The 26,592-nt window shown below is 42.2% G+C and overlaps 1 protein-coding gene across 1 annotated transcript in view; it reads right to left on the reverse strand.

The window, feature by feature from the left end:
- Window positions 1-26,592, reverse strand: part of PLEKHG4 (pleckstrin homology and RhoGEF domain containing G4) — a 3,374,045-nt gene that overhangs the window by 92,288 nt on the left and 3,255,165 nt on the right. The window contains exon 22 of the mRNA XM_044079537.1: window positions 8,233-8,429. Within this exon, the coding sequence (XP_043935472.1) occupies window positions 8,233-8,429 (197 nt within the window). The remainder of the gene's footprint in view (window positions 1-8,232; window positions 8,430-26,592) is intronic.

Consider the following 26,592-nt stretch of genomic DNA (forward strand, 5'->3'; position numbering starts at 1 on the left):
GTATATAACACAGACACACACACAGGTTCAATCACACAGGAAAAAAATTTGCAACAGCAATCCTAAAATACAACTTTAGCGGATCCCCGCTAAAGACAACAAGTTAACAATCAACAAGTTAACAGTACAAATAAACCAACAGGAGCCCCTGTTGATTAAGAGTGGCGAAAAACCGCCAAAACTAATGATCTAGACAAAAAAAGTGCAATGGCGCCTAACTACTGGTACACAGGATACTAACAACTAAGGTCAAACAAGTCCACAGGACAATTTAGGTAAAGGCCTATATATATAATACCACTAAATAACAGTAAATATGCAAAAACTACTTAAGAATGAAAGAATTAAAAAAGACTTAGCCAGAGCCAACAGAAGCACATCCGAACTTGTCGACACGGCAAACGAGATCTGGGGATTGCACTGGTGCACTATGGGATACCTGCTTAGCCACGAGCCAACCAGAAGCCTTCAAGCTTGAAAATCGGCCGAGTCGGACCCATATCTAAAAATGAAGGTGAGATTGGACTACCTAACATATATAGTTATTGCATCTGAACAGCTTGTTACTTCCTATTTTAAACACTCAGCAGATTGTTTAATTTAGTTCTTTTATTGTTTGTTAACTACTGTAATTTGCATTTTACAGCCTGGCTACCTGGTGGACCAGGTGCTTTTTTATACACTGAAATCTGTGATAGAAGTGAAAGAAATAAAGACTACCATGTAATGGACTACAGCTGGTCTCAAACATCACAGTTTTACATGGAAATCATGAATGTTAATGTTAGTGGGAAAAACCTACATATATTTTATTAAATGAACTCTTAAAAAGTGTACACAGTCTTGTGGAATATCCCTACTCTACAAACTGTTGAATGTTTCCAAAAATGGAAAGACACCTTATTAGAAAAAAATAAGTCAGCAGAAAAGTCACATGTGCCTATGTTGTAAAAGGGGCCTGCTCAATTAGACAACAGCTAACAAAACACATTGAGAGTACAGTTGTATAAGGTAAACTTACCATAACAGTAGATGTTTGAAAGATCACTGCTGCGGTAGCCTTGTTATATGGGGTTATAACCTGCCAAGATTTGGGATACCACTGACTCTTCCTCATGTGGAGGCTTATAAAAAGGAATCACTTTTGTAGTAGATGGCATGTACCCCAGAGCTCGCAACACATCTCTCTCTCTCACGGAGGTGAGTTTTTGGTGAAGAAAAGACTGGGAGTAGGAAATTAGAAACCAGACTTTGTCCTGGAGGAGAAATAATGCCACAGACAGATTCCCTAAATGACACTCTAAAATTACAGTTGTGTAAGTAAACTTGCCATAAGTGCAGATTTTCAAATGATCACTGCTGCAGTAACCTTAGCTATATGGTGATATCCTGTCAAGGGTATAACAGATGGCCAGCTTCCAAAACTTCAGGGCATCTTCCAAGAAACCAAACTGTCAGGCATCTCAATCTGAGCTGACTAAAAGACAAGTCTGGGTGCCAAGCCTTTCAGAGCTTTCCAGCTAACAGACAGAGGGAGGCTCAGCCCTGAATGAACAATGCTAGATACACCAAAAAATAAATGTCCATACCATGATGTAAAAAACATGGGGATGGAGGGAAGGAAAGCTACTGCAGAAGTGATCATTATAACATGTACTGCTATGATAAGTTTACTTATACAAATATACTATGTTCATCATATTGATCACTGCTCCAGTAGCCTTAGCTATACAGGTAGATTACCCTAGTTTACTCCATTTGGGAGGTGGAAGGAGAAGAGCCCAGGAGCTCCTGCAGAACGGTCTTGGCAAAGCCTGATCTGCAGCTAGAGAAGTAGTCCATCTTATAGTGTTTTGCAAAAGTATGTAGAGAGGACAAAGTAGTAGCTTCTACAATACTTCTAGAATCCAACCCCTTCCAAAAAGCCACAGACGAAGCCAACACCCCGGCTGAGTGGGCCTTGACCCTGCCAGGAATAGTTTTGCTACTGAGAGTATAACAAAAGGTATTATCTTAGACAACCATTTGGAAATAGTCTGTTTTGATACAGGTTGCCCCTTCTTCTTACCTTCACAAGAAATGAACAATTGATCCAAAGATCTGAAAGATATAGTTTTGTCAAGATATTACCCGAGTTGTCTGTGGGCATCCAAGTTATGGTGTATCCTTTCTCCCTCATTTTTCGGTTCAGGAAAGAAAATGTGGAGATGGATAGTTTGACTTAAAGTAAATTCAGACACCACTTTAGGTATAAAAGAAGGATTAGTTCTCAAAGAAACAAGTACATGTGGAAAATGAGACAGGGATGACTCACCATAAGAGCTTGCAACTCAGACACTCTTCTTGCAGTGGTCAGAGCAATCAGTAAAACTGCTTTCCATGTTAAGAACCACGTGTCAGCCAATTTAACTGGCTGAAATGGAGAAAGTGTTACCTTCTCTAACATAACATTAGGATCCTAAGAAAGGGTCACCTGCTTACTTGGTGGCCTCTTGTGCAAAACCCTTTTCAAAAACATTTTGACACCAGCCTGCACTGAAGGAGGAGGATCCATAGGCAGACATGCTAAAAAAAGAAGTTATGTACTCACCATAACATTCCATCTGCATTGTTGTTCTTCATTTGTCTTCAACCTGTGGGCATAGGCACCGGCATCGGTGCCGAGCCGGCCATATCCAAGCTACAGTGCCGAAACTGAGCTCCTTTCCTACCCATAATGCCCCTCTCTCCTCCATCCCCTCAGATCAAGTTTGCCAACAAAAGGTACCTGATCTAGACCTATAAGCAACAGAGTGACTGACAACCACCCTTAAACGAGGAGGCATAAAAAGAGAGCCTCCTCTGCCACGCCACGTACTCGTGGAAAAGGGGGAAGGAGGGAGGGAGGCAATTTGGTTTTGGCGACAAACCTGTTCAGTCGGATAATATTGGTCTGTGTCCCCACCTTTTTGGGCACCAAAAAGAACCTTGAATAGACGCCTGATCCAGATAGTTCTGGGAGGACAGGCTGGATGACTTGCTTGTTGAGCAGCTTGGAGATTTCTAGTTTGGCTGCCTCCCTGTGAGCGGGTGGAACATCTGGGAGAGACTTTTGGGCCTTTGGAGGATGAAGAAAGGGAATCAGATACCCCCTGAATATTATCCTTAGCATCCATCGATCCAATGTGATGGCTTCCCAGACTGATGGATGCGGAGAAATGTGACCCCCAACTGCCTCCTGGGTAGGGCAGCCGGGCAACACTTCAAGGTTGCTGAAAGGGTCTGTCCGGTCAGGAGTCCCTTGTTCTCCTGCCCCTAGGCAGCATCTAAAAGAATCATTCCCTGATCTGCCTCTAGGGGAAGAGTTAGCAGGTGCGTCCTGATGGAAAGCCCTGGATTTTCGGAACCACAACCTCTTACTGCCTCTCTGACACCTGGAGTAGGAATGTCAAGGAGTAGAAAAGTGGATACCAATGACAGACAGGGTCTTACCATCCTTCTTGCACTGGGCTAAAGTCTCCTTCACGGAGGGACTGATCATGGAAGATCCATCAAAGTGGGCTTTCGTGAAGGATGCCTTGAAGGGCTCAGAGAAATCACAAAGCCGCATCCAGGTGTGACGACTAGTAGCGATGCCTGAACCAGCTGCCCTAGAAGTGCCTTCCAAGGCATAGGAAAGGAGCCTCACAGAGGTATCAGAAATAACTTTGAGTGGGGCCAGTCTAGAGGAGAAGATCTTCTTCTCTTCTGCCGACATGGACTCCGGGGCAGATGCAAAGAGTTCCTCAATGAGCGAACTCTGCAGTCTAGTAACATACGGCAAGTAATTCAGAGCCCTCAGAGAGAAGGCTGCTGACATATAAACACGCTTCCCCAGTATATCTATCACTCTAGACTCCCTGTCTGGAGGATGGCAGAGGAGCTCTCCTGGGCGAGCTCCTTTTTCGTGGCAGCTGCAACCACCAAAGCATCAATAGGGAATGTCTTCTGCCAAAAAGTCCTGTCCAGTGGGGTGCTAAGTATTTTCTTGGGGCGCTTGGGTACTGGTTCCATCGCGTCTGGTTCCTTCCACACCCTGTGGGTGATAAGATCTACTAAAGGGTCTGCAGGGGTGGGGGGGTTGGTCACCCAGGAAGTAGATGGGCCTGCGCCGAACGCCTCCAGAAACACTGGCTTGTCAGGATCGGGCATTGGGGCAGACCAGCCACCCTTTTGACGCAGAATTTCCTGTGATGTCCCCGAAGGAGACATCATCAGGTGGAGATCAGGGGGAGCCCTCTCCTACTTCCCAGTCAGTGTCATCTGTGACAGACTCAGGGGTGCAGTGCTTCTAGTGGAACACTTCAGGGGAAGACTCCAGGGTGGAACTGTAAGCCTGGGGCTCTGCAGGGAGAGAAACCTGGTGGGCAGGGGCAGGCTGTCTTTGAAGTGGAGGGCTGGAGACATCGAGTCCAGAGTCCAGCTGGGGCAGAAAAGGATCCAGAGTGGAAGGCATTGAGGATCTCGACATCGAAGTTGAACGCCGCCGGAGAACGAGAGATTGGCGCTGCACATGTCTGCGCTGAAACGTTCGATTCTGGTGGAGCCGAATCCCCCGACCCCACAGGTGCCGGGGGGGGGGGGTCTGTGCCGAGCTGCTCAGCACTGAAGCTCTGAGGGGGGAAGGAAGGCACCAAAACCTTCGATGCTGAAGACTAATCCTTGTAACTGGCACAGAGTGAGCGACGACTCCATGATCCCTCCAGCACTGAAGAAAATGGGACTGAGGAACCCAAGTCCATGGTCGGCATCGAAGAAACCAACAATGTTGACTCTGATCCCTCGATGCCAGGAACTCCAGCAACTGCAAGGCCCAAAGTCCCAGGGCTCGGGAAAGGAGAACCCCTGAAAGGTGCAGAGAAGGACTCCCCCCTGCTCCAGGTGGGGAGGGGGCGGGAAGGATTCCCAGCTGGATCTGAGCCTGCAAGAACTGTCTCATCAACCGATCCACTTCTCTGTCTGGGAAACTACGGGAGGACCTGGCAGAGGAAGCCACAGAAGCAGGCCTGTTGTGGTGCCTGGGTGAGGCAGACTCCGGGGGCTCGGGCAAGAATCTAGGCTGAGGGGGAAGATAACCTAGGCCTGATCTTGGGAGAAGGTCCACCAACAGTGGGGGAAGATTCACTCAGTCTCCGCTTGTCTGGGGGGCTGTCGATGCCTTTGGATTTGTCTTTCTCTCTCTCTCTCTGTCAATGTCCCTGATTTTCCTTTCGGGCGACTTACCAGGAGGTTGAGTCCCTGCACTAGAAGAACTGGGTAACAAACCCTTTAATATTAACTTGTTTCTCCTGTCTGCGAGGGTATGAGAGGAAAAACCTGCACAAACAGAACACCCAGTGTCTAGGTGAGGATCACCTAAACATACTACACACAATGTATGACCACCCGAGGGTGGGAGGAAGGATTCCCCTATATCAGCTTACCTCTTTCATCGCACTTTTTAATCACCTCTGCAGCAGATGGGTGAAAAAAACTAAATCTCTATCCAAAGGTGAATTTAAAATCTCCTTTTTTAACATCCTCTGGTGGGTTCTGAGACTGCAGCCAAGCAAGCCTCCTCACAACAGTACCAGTGGCTAAAGTCCTGGAAAACGTATACTATCAACAGAGTCATAGATACACTGTAAGCAATAAGTTGTGACCTTTGCAAAAGAGAAAACTAAATTACTTAAAAGCCGATTTTTCCTTACAAGAAGAAACTGCAGCTAAAATATTCCTCATATTTCAGAATTAGTCAGAACAAACTTTAACATATGAACCTGACACTTCAAAATTCTGGTAATGAAAGTTTCAGAACTATACACTTTCCCCCATACTTATTAATAATTTTCCCATCCTTATGAAAAAGGGTACAACTGGATCTAACCAAATGTTTAGCAACAGTGGGAACAACTAAAGCTATAGCTGTTAGGTCAGGTTTGGGAAGAGTTTATAAAAAATTAAAAGACTGAAAAATTTTATGCATTTTATTTGCCTTTTTAGGGGCAGCTAGCTATCAGAAAATTGCAGGCAGTAACATACACATCCTCTACAGTAGACAGAGCAAGAGGAATGGGGGTAAGTTCTGGAAATTGTTTGTGTAACAACTCATAATAATTTCTGAGGTATTGAGAAACCTTTGTGTTCTCCCACTGAAAACAACGGCACATTCTAGTAATAGTCTCAGACAAAGAGAAAACCCCTAAGGGAGAAGCAGAAACTGAGCTCTCCTCTGATTCTGAATCAGAAATCTGAGGAGAAAAAACATGCATTTGTCCCTTCATTCTCCTGTTCAGACTCAGAATCTAATCTCTTCAAGAAAAGAGATATCTCTCTTTCTTTTACCAGAAACTACTTTACAAGAATGATCAAACAGCCTGAATTTAAACCCTGAGCCAGACCCAGTAAACTACTCCTGTCTAAGGAAATTTGAGAAGGAGCAGATGCATGCTTAGTTTTGTGGTTCTTTTTGTCAGGAAAAAGGGGGCCAATAGTGTTACTAATGGCAGCACCAGTTTCCCCAGGAATGGGCACAACATTCTGACACAACAGGATAGCCTTCTCTCTTCCCTCTCCCAGGACAGACAAGAGTGGCTCTCCCTTGCTTACTGAGGATCCCCCAACAGCTGCTGAGGATGTGGCTATTCCCTGGTCTATACTGGCTGTACGTGCTATACCAGAGGGATCCGGGGTGAAAGATGAGTGCTCTGAGGTACAACAAATGGCATCAAATGGCAAACTGCTAGCCTGCTGTGGCAGAAAAATACTATCTACTTTTTCTTTTTATTTCTGGCTGGAAGAACCACCAACCATAGGACTGGTAGCTTGTTCCATGGTCAGGCCAAAAATGGTGCCTCTTTTCCGGGGAAGACAAGTAGCAAGTGGCAGTAAAAACTATAAGTATTAAAGTCACTGTTTTCACAGAAAAACAGTAAAACACTTTGCTAGCCCCCAAAAAGTACAATAAACACAATTTCTTCACATAGAAAATGGTTTTCAGCTACTTTACACAACTTTTAAACTAACAGAAAGAAAGAGTGTTTACATTTAAAAGTATGATACAGTCTTGAGACAGTCCATTAAAACATAAAACTCCTTGCTTTAAATAACTTTCCTGATGAGGAAAGTGATAAAACACAAACAATATTTTGAAAATGGAAGGTTTTCCCTCAAAGGGAACTTATCTGCTCAGCAAAGGAACAGAACCAAGCTAACCATCGATCCTTAAAAGTGTTACAGGAGCATACTCTTCGGTGGCAGTAAAGCTCTGAAGGGCTCGGTGCCCAAATTTGTTTTTTAGTCAGCTTAGCTTGAGCTGCCTGACAGTTTGGACATGTAGAAGGCGCTTTGAAGCTGTGGAAGCTGGCCGGCTGTTATATGCTTGGCAAGATATAACTCTATATAGCAAAGGTTACCGCAGTAGTGATCAATATGATCAACATCTATGTTTTCTTTGGATGTAACACTCAAGCAGCCACTGGCATGACTCCAGAGTAAGTATGGAGCAAAATGGAATCCAATTGGAGTGAATATGTTGCTGCTGAACATAGAAGAAAGAACATGTTAAACAAATTAAATATATTAGATACAATGTGTCACATTACTTAAAACAAAATAGGAGTCATCAAAGCAACAGTGAATGTAGAGTTGCTCTCTTTTTGTAGTTGACCATCACCATGAATGACAGCCATCTGTACATATAGGATACTGAAAGAAAAATAAGCATGAGACAGTGGAGATATCTGGGTACTATTCATTACATAACCAATACCGCCAAACTACATTTTACTGACTTACAGGTTCCCAATAACATTTTATGCAAAGAAAAAATAAAGACAGCTTGGACTCACTGTGGTTCATTAAATATGTGTGTGTTGTGGGTGGGTGCGGGGTTTAACAATTTCAAAAATCATTATATCTAAATGGACCCTCAATGTTACCTCCACTAGTGGAAATCTGCAAAGTTATTTTAATGGCTAGGCATGCATCTTGTCAAAAATCTATCTGTGATGAAACTGATCATAGCCTTATACTGACAACAGCACAAAGGCATACCTTTCAGATGGCAGACAATGACTGTTTGGTCCATTTTACTACCTCATGGACAAGCTACAAATCCTACTTAGTCAATAGCCTCTGCCCTATTTGTTCCCTCCTTCTACTGATATGCAAAGAAAGCTGACTTCATGAAGGTTAATAATACAGAATACTTAGTTCCATCTCTGCTGTACTTACTGTTGTCTTCTCCTCTAGTGGTGACAAACTGTTTAAAACATTCCTGGAACCTGATGGAAAGTAAGATGTTGATGTGTCACATGGAGATGAAGCTTCTTCTGATAAACTTTCTGGTAAGATGCTGGAAACACAGCCACTATCAGAACCACTCGATCCACTTCCAGACACACAGTGGGAAGATTCAGAGCTTTCAGTTGCTGAGAAAAAATATATATATACATACATTTGTGCATAATTAATATGAAAACGTGCTGAAATATTTCATTCAAGACAAATACTTCATAGAATTTTAAGGAACAATACAAATAACAGAATACGAAATTCTAAAGTAGTTACTTTTCATGTGCAGATAAGTGTTCTGTTGCATTAACATGTCATCACCCTGGTGAGGTGGACTGCCATCTTCTACTTCCAAATATATGCTTCAGATTTGTTCTCAAATAATGTTAAGACAGTGTGTGTTACAGAGATGAAGACCTGACTTTGATACAGAACACCTGAGTTCAATTAGCTGCTTGGATGCTGCAGAAATAGTGTTGGGGTGAGTGGTAATGAACAGCTTATTCTGATGGAAGGAGGAAGTGGAAATATGCACGCAACTGGGTCTCACCATTGTGGAAGGCACAGCATAACTTCCTGTTTTCAGACAGGCTACTGTTGTTCAGCAGTTAGGGGGGAGGAATGAATGCGAGCCAGTGTCATGAGCAGTGGTGCCTGTGATGTCACATCCATTCCACCCCAGTTAGGGCTGCCTCTTCCACACATACCCTAACATCACAGCCTCTAGCCATATATATGATGTCTACCTCCCACCTCTCACCACTCAAAGAAAGGGGTGGCAAACTTTGGGTCACAGACCACTGAGTTCATTATCTCCCTGGAGAAGGCAAGCCAACATGTGTTTACGGTTATGGCAGGTTTCAACCGCATCAAATTCCCTCCCTGCAAGGTTGGAGGAAGCAAATGGGCTGATGGAACTGGGCAGATACCAGCAGCAGAGGGTACGGGGTGAAAAGAAAGTAAAAAATACTGTTAAAACAGAAGAATACTGAGCTTTACATATCACACAACAAGCATTAGAGCCAGTAGTACAACACTTACCACAGAAAATCTGGTTGTAACCATCTTTGTCCATGCTAATTTAAACAACATTTTAAAAAACAAAAGTTGGTGCTTACAAAACTTGAAAATTATGATGCTGGAAGAATGTGTGCTGTGTAAGCATTAGCTTCTAAAATACAGCTAATAAAGTATTACTGAACTATGGTTTTATTCTAATAAGTCTAATCTCCTTTTTCACATTCTGTCAAACTAGTTGAACAGCATCACAGAGAAGGGACATTATTTGCATTCTGGAAACAGGTTTTGTAAATAAAAAAAAAATAAATAAAAACGGGTTACTGTCATAGCAACATAACTAGCATGTCTGTTAATAACATGGCTTAATATAAAGAGTTGGCAGTTCTCTATATAGCACATCGGTAATATTACATTAAGTGAAAGCAGCAGTGTCAGCAACTGTTCCCTTTGTAGAACTGTAAGTTGCACCCTTAGATAACTGCAAATCAGTATGGCGTAGGAATCTACAATAAAGTACAGTTTTGTGCGGCTATTCACCAAAACTGTAGACATTTGAATAACAGGAACACTACTGGAGCTGAATTCCTAATTACAAGTGAACATATATTCTTGCAGTTTGATTTTAAAAGTACTTGGATATTGCCACAGCTCTTATGGTTTACATCCTATGCAAAGGACATCTGCAGGAAACTTGTCTGTAAACAAAAGGTTAGACTGCATCATTATCTGCTCTTTTGGAAGCAAGAAAGACACCAACTAGTATTTTTGGACCAAATTTCTGCACCAGTCTAGCTAGGGGTCCTAAAGTTCATAAAATGCTCCTAGTGATGGCTAAAGCCTACAGTGCTAATATAAACACATAATAATAACATATTGTGCTAAAGGAGGTGAGAAAAACCTTCTACACCAAACAACATGCACCACGAGTATTCAAAAAGCCATATCATTTATACTTATTCCTGCCTAATTCAGGCAAGATGTAAAAAGTGGAAATGAGTGGGGGTGCCCACCACAGCAATGAGCCTATTAATTGCACATCTACTATTACACTGAATACTCTCATATTACAACACTATGTTTAGCATGTGGACCAGTGATGCATTAATACTCCTTTATCCATGGGACACTACAAAAGCAACTCAGAGTCTTGGCCTCAGACAACAGGAGAGGAATACTGTATGCCTTTCAAAATATCAGAGGCAAAAATCAGCTCTACTCTTGGACAGTAAACCCTAGGAGATCAACTGGGCTGACTCACTTTCAAAGAAAGCTGTAGTAAGTAGCTTTTGCTGCTATGGTGGAGTGTGCTTTGACCTAATCATCCAAGGATTTTTCATAGCAATCACTTCAAGATGATACAGTTTGACAGCCATTTAGAAATTGTTTAGACACTGACCTGCACTGTTTGCCTAGTGTGAACTAAACACAAAGATGACAGCCTTAACACTAATTCCTCTGATGTAAAATCTCAGCTGCCTATTTACATCCATAGCATGTGGAATTCTCTCTTCTTTACTCTGAAGGTTAATATGAAAGACAAGCAGATCATTTTAGAGATAGAGTGTGCTCTGACACCACCTCAAGACTGACAGTACAACCTTAGTGTGGCACAAATATAGCTGAACTGATACTGTATAGTTAGCAATAAAACTGTGTGAATACAGAAGTTTTTGACTTAACAATGATAGTTGACTTTCAAATGCAATTAAGTACAATTGCCTTGTTTGTATTTACTGTCAGACAATAATTTTGTTTGCTTAGACACCTGGCAACTAACTGCGTCCTGACTTTTTTTTAGTTTGAAATGCACACCCACCTCAGTGGTTCTCATGGTACACACAAAGAAAAGTGTTTTGATGTTTTTTTCCCCTGCATCACTCATGACTCAGAGGGACCAGGCAGTAAGCTGTCAGTCTTAACCAACTTGAATCTGACAACAAATTCCAGTTAAAGTACAGTTGTGTACACTTACCATAAACGTAGATGTTTGAGTGTATTTCACTGTTGCAGTCCTGACTTGAGGGATTTCCTGATGTGTAAGCCCTTGGCCGGCCTAACTACCAGAGAATTTTTCCCCTCCTCCTGCACCCGATGTATACCCTGTCCAATGTCACTACGTCTGGCTATAAAGGGAATCGGATGATGCCATGACCTCAGTACTTTCTCACCCTCAACAAGTAGGACTCCCAGTATGTCCTTAAGGTCAGAGGTCTAGGACCCTAGATTCCAGAGTAAGTATGAAGGAGGATAGAGGAACCCTGACTGAGAAGGAAAACATCCAAGCCTATCCCACTGTCAAGAAGGGACGGAGAGAGGTTAAGAATACTGCAACAGACACTTGAACATCTACATTTATGGTAAGTGTACATACCTGTACTATGTTCTTTATGTTTCACTGTTGCAGTCCTGACTTTTAGAGTAGCTCCCAAAGCTGAAAGGAGGGTGGATGAAAGGACTAAGGAAAGGCAAGAATGCCCTGCAGAAAAGCAGTGGCAAAACCTGCTCTGGACTTGGAAAAGGAAGGAAGATGGTGATGTCTGGTGAAGGTATGCACAGAGGCCCAAGTAGCAGCTTCCAAAATGTCCTTAGTGGCTATCCCATTAAGAAAGGCAGCAGAAGTAGCTGTAGCCCTAGTGGAATATGTCCTCACAGAATCTGAAGGCTTCTTACTACGACGGCTATAAGAAAGAGATACAGTGAGAGATCCATTTGGAAATAATTTGTTTTGAAACTGGTCTCCCTCAGAGCTACTTGCAAAGGCCACCAAAGGTTGGTCTGACTTCCTGACATTCCTGGTTCTGTCCAAGTAGTAATGCAATTGCCTATGCACATCAAAAGTATGAAGGATACTGTCTCCCTTGTTTTGAGAGTGAGGAAAGAATTTAGGCAAGTGTATGGTCTGGTTTAAAGAAATCTCTGTCATTACCTTGGGGATAAAGGAAGGACTGATCCTAAGAGATACTCTGTCTAGGTGGAAAATGATAGAAAGTTCCACAAACACATGAGCCTGAAGCTCAAGGAATTTTATATCTGCAGAAGCTGCTGGCTTGAAGGGTGAGCTTCTCCATTATGAAACTGAGGTCTCAGGGGGACTGGAGGTTTTCCAGGAGGACTCCCAGAAACTGTTTCAAGATGGAGCCTGAAAAGAGAGGTGACTGAGAATGAAGGTAAGTAGAGATAGCTGAAGTGTGATTTTTATACAGGGGTAAGATAGTCCTTTTTCAAACTGGCTAAATAAGTATGACAGGATCAAATGGATCTGAGCTTACCAAGGGTTATGTTCCCTTTGTCTGTACCATATAATGAATCTTTCCCATTTGGCAGAGAAAGACTTTCGAGTGCCAGATCTCCTGGCTTCTTTTATAATGTTCAGGACCTATTTGTCGAGGAGCGACCCCTTCCATGGGATCAAGGAATCATCCAAGCTGTCAATTTGAGTATGTGCAGGCTGGGGTATGTGATGGTGCCCTTGTTCTGCATTAACAGGTCTACTTTCTCTGGCAGCAGACATAGTTTCATAGTATAGTACTAGGCTATCTGCCCTGGGGCATTTGTAAGCCTAGCCATAGTGATGTGGCATTTGCCACCCCATGAAATGGTACAAAAATGTACAGAATAAATTTAGAATACTGTGTCTAGTAGTGACACAGTGAAGGTCCCCTTATATAATAGAATTAGTTTACTGTGCCCCTGTCTAGCAGTGACACAGATGTGACCCCTGGGGTAAACTTACGATCTCCCATCCACTCATCAAGATTTCTCTTGAAGAGAGTCAGTGAGGGGCTCTGCCTAATACGAACTGGGATCTTGTTCCAAAGCATGGGAAGCCTCTGGGTTATGAATCTATCCCTCCAGCATGTCCTATTCATACTTGTGCCGAGGTTTAAGTCTTTAGCTCTCGTGGTCCTGATGGACTTGGATTTTTTGAGGTGGAGCATGTCCATCAGATCCTGATTGGACATGGCCTTGTACGTCAGGCAGAGATCACCTCTGAGCAGGTGGTATGATACTGATTAGAGCTGAAGTTTCTTTAGTCTGGCAGAATAAGACATATGTTGGAGACCCTTGATCCTCTTGGTGAACTACTTTTGTGGTCTCTCCAGCTGTTGCAAATGCCGGGTGAGGTACATACCAAATGGGGCATTGTACTCAATCATGGGTCTGATAAGGGAGGAATATAGGGGTACAATGACATCCTTGGATCTGGATGTGAATCCCTTCATGATGAGGTGTGCAAGGTAGAATGTTTTTCTAACCACTTTGGCAACGTGGGTATCAAATGAGAGGTCGCTGTCGACTTGGGTCCCTAGGTCTCTGATTACTTTTTCAGTACTCAGTGGGTTGCTGTCGATTTGATAATTTGTGGGTACTTTGTTTTTCCCAAAGGGGATGACTATACATTTTTTGGCATTTAGTTTAAGGCCGTGACTCCGGCACCAGTTGTCCGTTTCTGTGAGGCCTTTTTGTAGGATGTGTGTGTCTGCTGGTGTATCGACTATGGCGCCTAGTTTGCAGTCATCTGCGAACTTTGTCAGCCACAGCCCTCCCGTGTTTGCTTTAACATGGTTCCCTGGTTGTTAGACTGAGCAACAGGGGATGCCAGCACTGCCTCGGCCAATCTGGGGCTATTACAATTACCCTTGGCCCTTCTTTCCTTATTTTCAGCAGTACCCTAGATAGCAAGGGGATTTGGGGGAAGGCACAGAGGATCAGGCCCATCCAAGAGAAGGAAAAGGCATCTGCCTTCCAGGCTTACTTTGTTTTGTTCTAGGAGCAAAACCTTTCCAAGTGAGCACTTTCTTTGGTGGCAAAAAGGTCTGTCAGTGGCAAACCCCATTTTATGGCTATGCTGAGAAAAACTTTGCGATGCAGTTGCCACTACTGGGAGTCTGACAGGCTTCTACTGAGGTAATCTGCTAGTTAATTGTTTTTTCCTACTAGGTACTGTGCCATGAGGCGTAGAACTAGGGAGTTTGCTGTTTCCCAAAGGTCGATGGCTGAGTGGCAAAGTGGGTAAGAGTGAGTTCTCCCCCCCTTGCTTATGTATCACATAACAGTGGCACTGTCTGTCTTCACCAGGAAGACTCCTGGTTTCAATTGTTCTTTGAAGGCATTCAGGTGTTTTTGGACTGCCATCAGTTGTTTTAGGTTGATGTGTTTGTTTCTGAACTGGGAGTTCCATCTGCCTTGAGTCTGTAAGTTGTTGTACTGGGCTCTTCAGGCTGTTTCTGATCCATATGTTGTCAGTTTGGTCCTGAGGGTTGAGCCTGAAAGGAAGGCTTGGATTGAGGCAGCATGCTTGGACCCACCAGGCAAACTCTTTCATGAAACAAGTATCCTGAAGGTGAGAGACTGACAAGTGTTGGTAGCACACATTTTTGAGGTACCACTGTAGTTTCCTCATATGTAGTCTGGACAGGGGAATCATGAGGATGCAATATAATCCAGGGCCCTGAGATACTCTTTGGCTGTGAGGTATTTCCTAACAAGGAACTTTCTAAAGTACAGAGTTAGAAAGGTAACTTTGTCTGGAGGGAGAAAAGCACTCTGAAGTGATGACTCCAGTAAAGCTCACAGAAACGCAATCCTGTTTGTAGGGTTTGTTTGAGATTTTTGGATACTGATGGTGAACCCCATGGAAATTAGTATATTTTTGGGTGTAAAGCAGATCTGCTTTGTGTTTTTCTAGGTCTGTTGCCTGAATGAGGTAATTGTCCAAGTAAGGATAAATCTGAATTTCCTTTGCTCTGCAGAAGACTATCACAGGGGCTAGGCATTTTGTGCAAATCCTGGGTGCAGCAGACTAAACAAAGGGCAGAGCACAGAATCAATAATGCACCACACCTGCTCTGAAGCATAAGAACCTCCTGCATGATTCTTCTATGGGGTTGTGGAGCTATGCAACTTTTAGATCTAAGGTTACCATGAAGGCACTGGGGGAAACCATGGGCAGTAGTTTTTTGTAGAGTTATCATTTTGAATTTTGGGACCTGCAAGAAAAGGTCGAGTCTTGACAGGTCTAGAATTGGCCTCCAGGTACCTTCTTTTCTGAGGACTAGGAAGTCTACAGTAAAAGCTTTTTCCTTGCAAAGAGGTTTGCACAGGTTCCACAGAGTATTGGGTGCACAGAAGCTGTATCTGGTTTAAGGCCTTGGCCTTTTGATTTACAGGAATATCTGGGAAGCCTGAATGAATCAAGGGCTGTTTGAACTTGAGTTTGTAACCTCTCTGAATGATGTTTAGAATGCACAGATTGCTGGTAATATGGGTCCAGTTTTTGTGGAACAGGGACAGTCTTCCTGACAGCCTTTGGGTGAGGAAGATTCAGGGGTAGGGGATGGGGAAGGGAGAAAGAGAGTGCCATGTAAGAGTCATAACTGTTCCTTGTTAGGTCCCAGGGGGTGGGATCCCACAGGTCTACTGTGGTCTATTTGCCACTGCCTTGGCCGCTGGTGCTGAGTTTGCCTACTTTCCCTACAAGGTCTCCTATGTCTAGGCTTAGACTGGGGGGTCTGGACCAATGTTTGGTAGGGTAATTTTGGCTGAACCAAGGAGGTTGGACCTGGAGGAAGTCCTTGATAGTTTGCATGGACTTGCCCTTATCCTCCATTTTCTTAAGCACAGACTCATCCTTAGGACCAAAGAGAAAGTCTATGCCCAAGACAACATCAAGCAGACTGGATATGACATGTTCAGGAAGGGACTGCTCCCTCAGACAGGCATGCCTTCTAATGATGGATCCCATGGCTGATACCCTGATGAAAGCTTCCAAGGATCACAGCCACTGTGCACAATGTGTTTAGCCACTTTAGAGCAGGAGTTGCATAAATCCAGTAATTCCATTGAGAGAGTCTTATTTTCAATCCCCATCAGTTTTTTTTGTTCCATCTGGTCAAAAATGGTTTCCTGGTACTTCACCATATGAAACTGGCAGTTCAAAGCACTCATGACAAGGGTACCACAGGTGCATACTTTCTTTCCAAACCTGTCCAAGGCTCTGCTCTCCTTGTATGTTGGTAATGGATTTTTTTTTAGAAGAAATAGCTTTTGCTTCCTTAGGGCCCTGAGTCACCACTTCAGGATCTGCAACAGGGTTCCTAAAAGGTGTTTGTGGGAATCTTGAACCCTGTGAAATTTGTCAGGTTTCCAAGGAGCAGGGGCAAGGGAGTCTGGTTGTAAAGAGGAATCCAGAAAGACATCATCTACCACCTCTAAGACTGGGTGGGGGGGTGGCAAGGGGTTTATGTTCAGGAAGACTGAAGAATTCCCTACCTCTCTTCTTGGATTGAGGGTACACATGAGCTTCCCATTTGAAGTGCTCCATCAGGTTATGTAAGGTTTCCTCAAAGGAAATATCCTCGGGGGAGAGGCTGAGGTAACGTTATCCTCAGAATCAGAGTCCTCATAGGAAGCAATGGATGCACCCTCTTGAAGGGTGGATTCATCCTGATGTAAATCAGCCTCTGGGTCAAAATAATCATAAAATTCCTGTGGTGGAGTATGCATCTTTCTGTTACCAGGGGATGCTTCAGGTGGATGCATGCATCTGGACCTAACCAAGGAAATCAAATCCTCAGCCAACCTCACTCAGTCTTGTTGACAGGCCTGAGATTGGGAGCTGGTAGGCCTAGACTGAGGTAAGGAGCATATAGCTTTTTTATGAGAGGCCTTAGGCTTAGGTCTATGGACGACCTCTGCACTAGGACCCAGATGAACAACCGACTCCTATGAGTGATAAGCTGAGGAGATTTCCTGATGAAGGAAGAACCATCATTGGTTTTAGAATGGTTGTCGGAGGCAAGAACCTGTGAAGCAGTCCCAGACCCAGACCCAAGTGATGATGCTAAGTCCTTCAGCTTGTAAGAAAGTAAAGGGACCTGGAGGCATACCGGACTCTGAATGGGTCTTGATAGAGGCCTGTGCCTCCACCTCATTCGCAGAAGGGGACTGCAAAGGTGCCTCACTTTCTTTGGCAATCACAAGCCTTGGCAGAATGGCCGACAGTGAGCGGGCATTGTTTGAGGCCCTAAGTCTGAAGCGCTTTTCCTTTTTTTGCCTAGGGAGATCAACATCTGCTCGGCCGGCAGACAACATGATATGCAAAGGCCCTGATGCCTTGCTAAAATGCTTCACTAGAATCTCAGCCCTACACTTGACAGTTCTGCTATTAAAGCGACCACAGAACTGACAGGAACGTCATGCTTGGGGCCTAAATAAGTCACACAAAATGAATGAAAGTCTCAGTGTGGTATCTGTTTACCACAGCCGAGACGGTTATTAACGTTCTCTAACATTAGCAGACAGCAGCACTAGGCTCACTCTTATGTTTAGCTAGCACTTATTAACCTGGGATAGTGGACCTAGAGAATCCCACTATCAAGGTTCAAAAAATAAGAGTGAGGAGATATAACCTAAGATGGTTATATGTGATAGCCAAACCCAAGTAAACATCTTAGGACTGAAAGAGGAGCTCCTGTAGCTGCAAGTAGTTTCAATGAAAAGCTTAAGAAATGTGAGGTGAAAACAAACTGCTCCAATGCCGTGTTGCCAGTGTAGCTGTAGTTTGTGATTTCTTGAAATCAAAACTTTAATGCAAAAAGTTGGTTAAAAAATAGGTAAAAAGACCCTCTAAAATGAAGTTTTCTTTTCCTCAGAAAGTGTTCTTTATTGAAAAACAAATGTAGGCAGATGAGCGCTGTGAAATAAATCATAACATGAAAATTCTGCGTTTTATACAAGTCTTAATAAAACTGAGCGATTATTTCTCATTTTTACAGAAAAGTGCTGTAGTACACATGAAATACAACTGGTTATGGAATTTAATTCCCATCTGTCATTGGTTGACCTCGAGAAAGTTATCGGCCAGTGACAGCCATTTGTCAACATCCTGAGTGATTGGCTACAGATGTCTAAGTGCAACCAATGGATGCCCCATACTTTACTGCCAGGATGGAGGACTATCTCAAATATTGAAAAAACACAGTTTAGATACTAGAGCTGCCTTTTAGGATTAACTACAATGAAAGAATAAAAATAAAAGCTAAATGTGCATATCATAAGGGTACAGTTAATGTTCTAAAAATATAACCACAAAAGGGTTAGGGTTTTTCAGAAGCATAATCAAAAGTAATAATTTGAATAAAGTGGTGCCTTTTTGTGTTAATCAATGTCGTCTTAGTAAAAACTGGTCAGTACCACTTGTGGGTGAAGAAAAGTGGAAGCAGTGCCTACATTTATTGGAGGAATACTTAGATCGCAACTAGCTATTAGAAATTGTGGAGATTCAGATTGCTACTGTCAGAAAAGGGGAACAGAATTAAGATGTTAGCAGCCAGCCTGTGTTGCTGCAAATGTAAGCATTATAAATCTAATAGAGCTGATCAGATGTTGCAAACACGGTGACATGAATGAAGCTAGGAAAGGGGGATAACTAGAAATAAATTAATACTTTATATATATATATATATATACATATATATATAGAGAGAGAGAGATATGGATATATACATTTGGATCCCTATCACTTTATTGAAGTTATAAAACTCTGAAGATCATATGGCCGAGACCATATGTCCAACGTTTTGGAACTTTGAAACAATAAGAAAACAAAAAAATAAAACAACTTACCTTTACTTTTTTGCAGGAGGGGAAGCCCCCCTGCACCCCCCACACCCCCTGCTACTAAAATAAACCAACTCCGAGATCGCACTACAGCCATGAAAATGGCAAATCCCAAGTTCCACGCTATACGGCGATCTCAATAGAAAGTATTCAGAGTTCCAAAACTTATATGGTCTTCGGAGTTTTGGAACTTCGATAGAGTAACAGGGATCCACACACACACACACACACACACACACACATATATATATATATATATATACTGCATATATGTGTGTGTACATATATATGTATATATATATATATATATATATATATATATATATATATATATATATATGTATGGGTCTAGGACATTTCACTGAATGCACATTTCACTGAAACTCAAATGACTGAGCACAAATCACTGAAAGCACAATTCACTGAAAACTCAATTCACTGAAACACATTTCACTGAAAGTAATATATGGCCTTTTCCCCACTGTAGTGCGACCCTGGAGTTAGTATATATAGTAAAGGGGGTGGGGGGGCATAGCCCCCCACATATTTTCAGTATATATTATGTTCGGAAAAGAGTAATATGTTGGAATTGCAAGTATCCATGTATATAGTTCAAAGTATTTAAAATATGTGGGGGGCTATGCCCCCTCCCCTACTACATATACTAACTCCAGGGTTGCACTACAGTGGGGAAAAGGCTATACATAACTTTCAGTGAAATGTGTTTCAGTGAATTGAGCTTTCAGTGAAAAGTGCACACTAATTTGACTTTCAGTGAAATGTGCATTCAGTGAAATGTCCATTACGAGTATGCACCCTCCCTTGTCAGTCTTCATTATTGTGTGAGTGGGATCCAAGCTCAGATCTTTTAGTGCCTTGGATTCATGTGGTTTCAAGTAGTACTAAGGTTTTTTAGGAGGGGGGCACAGAAACTGCTCGGTCTCTTCCAATTGCTTTTGATAATCACATTGTCTGGCTTCGAGCTTTTCTCAGTGTGAAAAAATATTTTAAGATTGATTTTCCTCATGAACGTCTTTAAGTCTATGTCAAAAGAAAGAAAATAAGCATGAAATCTTTCTCTGACATCAGTCATAAAATACATGAGTAGTTCCCCAATGGGGTACTTAGCCCGACTGACGCACTAACTGACATTCTGCTTCGGGCTCTGATGCCAAGTAAGAAGTGAAGTCATGGTGCTGGCCAACTCCCTTTATACTCAGATGTAGTGACATCGGACAGGTCTTCCACTGGCTGCAGGAGGAGTAGGAGAAAAATTCTCTGGTAGTTGGGTGGGCCAGGAGCTTCCACAGCAGGAAATGTCACAAGTCAGGACTGCAACAGTGAAACACGAAGACCATCAGAGAGATGTACATACTCAAGCCTATCCTGGAGGGAATGAATGGAAAAATGGATGGACAAAGGTTTTACAATGAAAAAGTGGATGTACAAAGGTTTTAAAACTCAGAAATACAACAATATTTACATCCGGGAAAGATATTAATTTTTTGAGAGACAATGGGCAAGTTTTGAAGCTGTAGTGTCACTATCCCAGTACACATATGCCACTATCTGATTGCAAGTCTCTTCTATGTGGTCTTTAGGACCATACAGCCACTTTTGTGCCGGATAAGTAAAGACTGTAACTGTTACTTGACTAACAACTGGTCTGTTGTTCCAGTACTTTGTCTAAAATAATGATGTCTAATTTCCAAACCTGTATTTTTATTTTTGTGCAGAACACAAGTAATAGTATAAACATTAAATCAAGCACTTGGTATTTTTTCTAATATATAAGAACTTAAAGTGCACCATTGCTAATTCTGATTTTTTTTGTACAGTGGCATGTGAAACTGGTTGCCTTTTCCATTCAAGACCCTGCAACAAAATAGTCCGGACTCAAGGCAGGATGATATAATTTTTGCTTTAGACACAATGCCTTTATTTGGATATAGTGATAGACAACAGAATGAGCAGGATTAGCTAAAGCCCTGAAAATATCTATACTACTTACCTGCTGCTCATAGCTAAATACATCATTCTTACAGTTATTTATATATTTACTATTCAGTAACAGGGTAGGTGGACTGGTCAGGACAGTCTTTTCAGCCATGGCTCATATACCTGGTGGGATACCTTAACTGCAGACTCCAAGACACAGGACTAAGACCCATCATTTTCCAAGCTGCTCTGAAAGATTTTGAGCTCAGTTTAAAAGTATAACTGAAACAGACACCAAAAAACAGACGTTGCCTATGGAAATAGAATCTGTTGTGCCATTAGCTGATTTTGAGAAGCCTGAGTGTACAGTTTTCTCAATAAGAGCTGCAAATGTCAAAAGAAAGAAAATAAGCATGAAATCTGCATAATATCTCTTTCTCTTACTGGCACAAATAGGAACAGTCTGTAAAGCACAACAGGATAAAAAGGTGAATGGCTTGAGTTTCTGAATTCTTTCTTTTCCAGATTTAAGATGTATAGAAAAATATTTAAATGATTCCTTTGAAAATTAATCAATGCTTTTAAAATTATAATCTGTTGTTTTTTCCAGATACAGGACAGCATTCTGTTAAGAAAGTACAGTGGTTTAAGTCCTATTTACCAGTAACCGCAGATGTTTGAAGTTCACAGAGTCTCAATGGCATATGGGCTCTGTGCCTGCACAAACCCACAATGGAAACTTTCTAAAAATCAGAATCCCCTCCTTTGACTATCTAATTGGCGATCCCCTCCCATCACGTGGAACCCTAACCCCTGTCACAGAAAGTCAGTAGTTCAAGCTTTCAGTGGTAAGTAGGAAGAACTAAAAAAGACCACAAGCAAGAATTGCCTGAAAGCAACCAATTTGCAGCCCAAAACCACTAACACAAATAACCAAAGCCAACCAACAACACAACAAATTTGGATACCATGAAACTATATATAACATAAAGGATTTGGTGGTTGGGTACTGCCACTGAGGCAGTGTGAAATTTGAACATCTACTGTTACAGACAGTTGGAAAAATTCTGTTTGAGACATCCTTACAGGTATGAAGGACTTCCGCAACTGTACTATGTTCATCACTCACACTGCCTCAGTGGCATATGAGTAGATTCTCAAAGCCTAGCCTACCTGGGAAGAGGAAGGAAGACAAAAGATAAGAATTCAGGAGCTTCCGGATAATGTTTTTTGCAAAGCCTGCTTCGGAACTTAAGAATCCAGTTTGTACTGCTTTGCAAACATATGGTGTGACTAAGAAAAAAACAACAGCAGAGGGCAATCAATGAGCAATCATTTGCTTAGAGACAGGCTGACCCTTCTCAGTCCCAGAATAGGAAATAAACAGGTGTTTAGCTTTCCTGAAGGGCTTAGTTCTGTCAAGGTTGTACCTGAGTTGCCTGTGCACATCCAAGGTATGAAGAATCTTTTCTCCCATGTTTTAGGTTCCCAAAGGAAAACTGAAAAATTGATGGACTGATGCAGGGTAAATTCAGAAACATTTGACATGAAAGGCAGATTAGTGTGTAGAAAAATAGTGCTCTTGTGGAAAATCAGACAAGGTTGGTCCACCATGAGAGCTTGATGCTCAGAGACTCACCTTGCAGATGTCAGAGTAATAAGCAAAACAGATTGCCAAGTGATTTACCTCAAATCAGCCTGAAAGACAGCTTCAAATTGAGATAAGATAAATTTTTCAATAAGAAAGTTGAGATCACAAGGAGAGGGAATTTGCTTTCCAGGAAGTCTCAACTACAACACTCCTTTCATAAAGTGATTGACCACAAAAAGAGATGAAAGATGGAGAATCCAAGGGGCAGACAAGCTGAGACAGCCAAAGATGCACCTTGACAGATGCATAAGATAAGATAACTCATCATTGAGTAGCTCATGCAAATATTTTAAAACTAGAGGGACATACACCATACGGGGCCCTCTGATATGAGTCAGGCATCACATAGAAAAACTCTTGCACTTGTAAACATAAGATTTTCTTGTTGAAGGTTTTCTTGCCTCCTTCAATATCTGCTGCATATACACATGGAACAAGTGCCTAAAAGGTATCAAGATAAAATCATCCAGGCTGTCCGTAGCAATTGCTCTAAAATGGGGTGCATAGATCTCTCTAACACTATATCAGCAGATCCAATGTGTGAGGAAGATTGTGGTAATTGCTCTTGGCCAGTTCCATTAAATGGGAGAACCAACTTTGCCTAGGCCAAAAGGGGATCAACACAATGATCTCTAGTAAATCTTTATTCTTTGGTAATTCTTTATGAATCTTCAGAAGTAGCTTAGGTATCTGTGGAAAGGGTGAAAATGCATAAAGGAACATTCCCATCCAAGCAAATTAAAATGTTTCTGTCCTCCAAGTATGGCTGCAAGGATGTCTCAAACAGAATTTTTCCAACTGTCTGTTCTGAAAGGAGGTGAACAGAACTATCTGAACTGTTCCCCACATCTGGGTCACATCCAGGCAGATGTCTGGCTTATGTTTTCACTTGTGAGGGTCCAACTGGGATCTGCACAGTCTGTCTGCCACTATGTTTTTCTCTGATGGGATGCATGAGGCCTGAAGTCTCAAAGAATGTTGTAGGGCTACCTCCTTGGCAATCAGTGCCAACCGGTAAAGAGGGTATGACCTTGTATCTCATTGTTTGCTCAGGTACCACATGACTGTAATGCCATCTGTGACCAATACAAGGGGACTTGGGGACCTGGAGACCATAAGTGGTGATGAACTTTTAGGTCTGAATCACTGATACATTTCTTTGATGTTTATGTGCTTTGTAGTGATTGAAAATCCCATTCACCTTGCACTTTAACTTCCCTGTACAATGCATACTATGCAAAAATGTATAAGTCTGTCCAGGCTGACTAAACTTTATCTGGAGGGAAAGGGGTAGGTCTGGACTGAAAGACATCTGACCCCTCCAATTCTGTAATTCTTGTTTCACAAAATCCAACACTTGTACCTGGAACTCTAAGGGATGCAGGCACTGAGTGCAACAATTTTTAAGTCCCCACTGAATCTTCCTCATGTGGTATTATGAGGATCACTAATGCAATAAAGCCTAGAATTTTGAGAAACTCTCTTGCTAAGGCAACTTCTTGAAGAGAGAAATCCCTAAAAATGTTCTGAAAGGTCAGGTCTTTGTCTTCTGATAGAAAGGCCATACTTTTTTTCTGTGTCCATCATACACCCAAGACAATTCTTTGTAAGGTTGTAAAACAGGACTTTTAAGTTCAACTTGAAGTTGCAAGCAGCTGGAATGGTATGACAAGCATCCTACAGATATGAATTCACCAAGGAACAGTGATCCAGAAAAAAGGATATGAGTATCTTATGAAAGGTATTTAGCTAAGAGAAGTCTAACACTGACACCTGCTATAGCTCTTTTTTGGGGGACAAAAAAGACTCAGGTTTAAATCCTTTTCCTTTTTGTGGTGCAGGAACTGGTTGTATAACCCCTAATTGCAACTTGTGAAGAAGTACTTGCGAGAGAACAGATGTGTCTGCTCTGCTGGGTGCAAGGGGATTTCCCTGAAGGGAGGAGGATTTTCTATCCACTGTCATAAGTAACCTTGCTGAATTATTCTCAGCACTCACTTGTCTGATACCATCTATAGCCGGGCTGCTGGGTTGAACAAAAGCCTGGAGGAAGGGGAAAATGGAGAAGGAATGGGAGGAAAGGATGGGATGGCCTCCTGAGCCTTTCTTGGCATAGTCATTCTTTAGCAGGGGAAATATTTTTTTTGGGGGGGACCCTCTCTATTTTGGAAGGAAGCATTATTCACACACAGCCAAAATAACAAGTAAAATTAACAAGTCCAAACAGTGACAAGAATTCAAATATATGCCCTTAAATCAAAAGGGACCTTTTTAAAACAGCATAAATAGGCATTTATTTAGAAATTCCCATGTCAGAAATGAAAAAAAATATCCATGGAAAATGCAAATAAAGTAATCTGCGGTGAAAATGCAATTTAACAATAACACAGCTACAGCAAAGATAAATCAGAAGTAAATAAAATCTAAAAAAAAAAAAAAGTGAAAAAATGCAATACTCTTCCTGTCAGAACTTCAAAACAGAAACAATAGTCCTCTTGCACCCCACTCTACATGCACAAGGCAGCCCACAGTGTTCAACAAACACCACAAAACAAAAGTTATGTACTCACCTTAACGATGGATCGGTGTTGTCCATTTTCATTCTTCCTCAATTGATGGTTCTCAGATCCTGCTCGGCTGCTTCACTAGATTTCCAGATCCAGCTCTCAAGCTACTCCCTTACCCATAATGCCCCATTAATCTAAGGTACATCAGACTTTACTGTCCTCATTAAAAAAAAAAAAAGTTATGTACTTATCATAATATTTGTCTTCATCCTGTGGGACATGGATCCGGTACAGATCCGACTTAGCCGCATTTTCCAGCATCGGATCCAAGCTCTAAGCTCCTCCCCTACCCATAATGGCCCCTGTCTCCCTCCTCTCCTCAGATCGAATTTGCTGCTGACTGTAGCACCCCGACCTAACCAAGTATCTAACACTCTGGCAATAGTACCCTTCAGGCACCATAAGGAAGACAAAGGCTTACCAGAGTAGGGCTATGTCTCTTCATTCCGGACTACCACACGGCCCACATAAGGCAGGGGGAAGGACGGAGGGACAGTTGAAGACAAATGAAAAGCAACAATTCAGATGGAACATTATGGTGAGTACATAACTTTTTTATCTGAAGTTATTTTCATTTGATTTTCAACCTGTGGGACAGAGTCCTTAGCTACCCAAAGACCCTGGGGGGCCCTCATGGAAGGATATTCCAGAGCACAGCGGAGCCAAAGGAAGCCCTACCTCTGGACAGGAGATTCAACTTATAATGCAAAATAAATGTGTGAGATGATGCCCAAGTTGATGCAGAGCAAATATCATCCAAAGAAACTGTAGACCAAAAGGCTACTGAAGAAGCCACAGACCTGGTAGAATGCGCCTTGACATGAACTGGCAGAGATAATCCTTTGGTTTTATATGCCAGGACTATACACTGAGAGAACCAACGAGCAACAGTTACCTTGGACACAGGTTTCCCTAAGAAAGGCTTAGAGAAGGAAACAAAAAGCTGATCAGACTTACGAAAGGACTTCATTCTTTGCAAATAAAAATGCAGTTGCCTATGAACATCAAGCAAATGCAATTTATACTCTCCTTTATTCTAGAAGTTCAAAAAGAAAACAGGAAGATTGATAACCTGGTTAATGTTAGATTCTAAAGCCACTTTCGGAAGAATGGGTTCATCAGTAAAGAAACCCTGTCTTTATGATACACCATATAAGGGAGCTTGACAGATAAGGCCTGAATCTCCAATACTCTTTCAGCCGAGGTAATAGCAACCAGAAAAGCTGTCTTCCAAGACAGAAATTGTAAATCCACCAAAGCTGCTGATTCAAAGGGAGGAGAAATCAGGGCTTGCAGGAATACAGTAAGATCCTAAGGGGGCATATGGTCCTTGACTGGGGGTCTAAGTAAAAAGGTACCTTTCAAAAAGGCTTTACAAAACCTGGAAGAAGCTAGGGAAGCTGAATTGTCTCCTGTATGAAAATTGGAGACAGCTGCCAGTGTACCTTTACCATAGGAAAACTGGCTCCATGATGAAAGATACCTGCCAGAAATTCCGAAATG

Source organism: Protopterus annectens, chromosome 8.part0 (genome assembly GCF_019279795.1).
Source record: "Protopterus annectens isolate FY-2018-M chromosome 8.part0, PAN1.0, whole genome shotgun sequence".
Classification (NCBI taxonomy): domain Eukaryota; kingdom Metazoa; phylum Chordata; order Ceratodontiformes; family Protopteridae; genus Protopterus; species Protopterus annectens.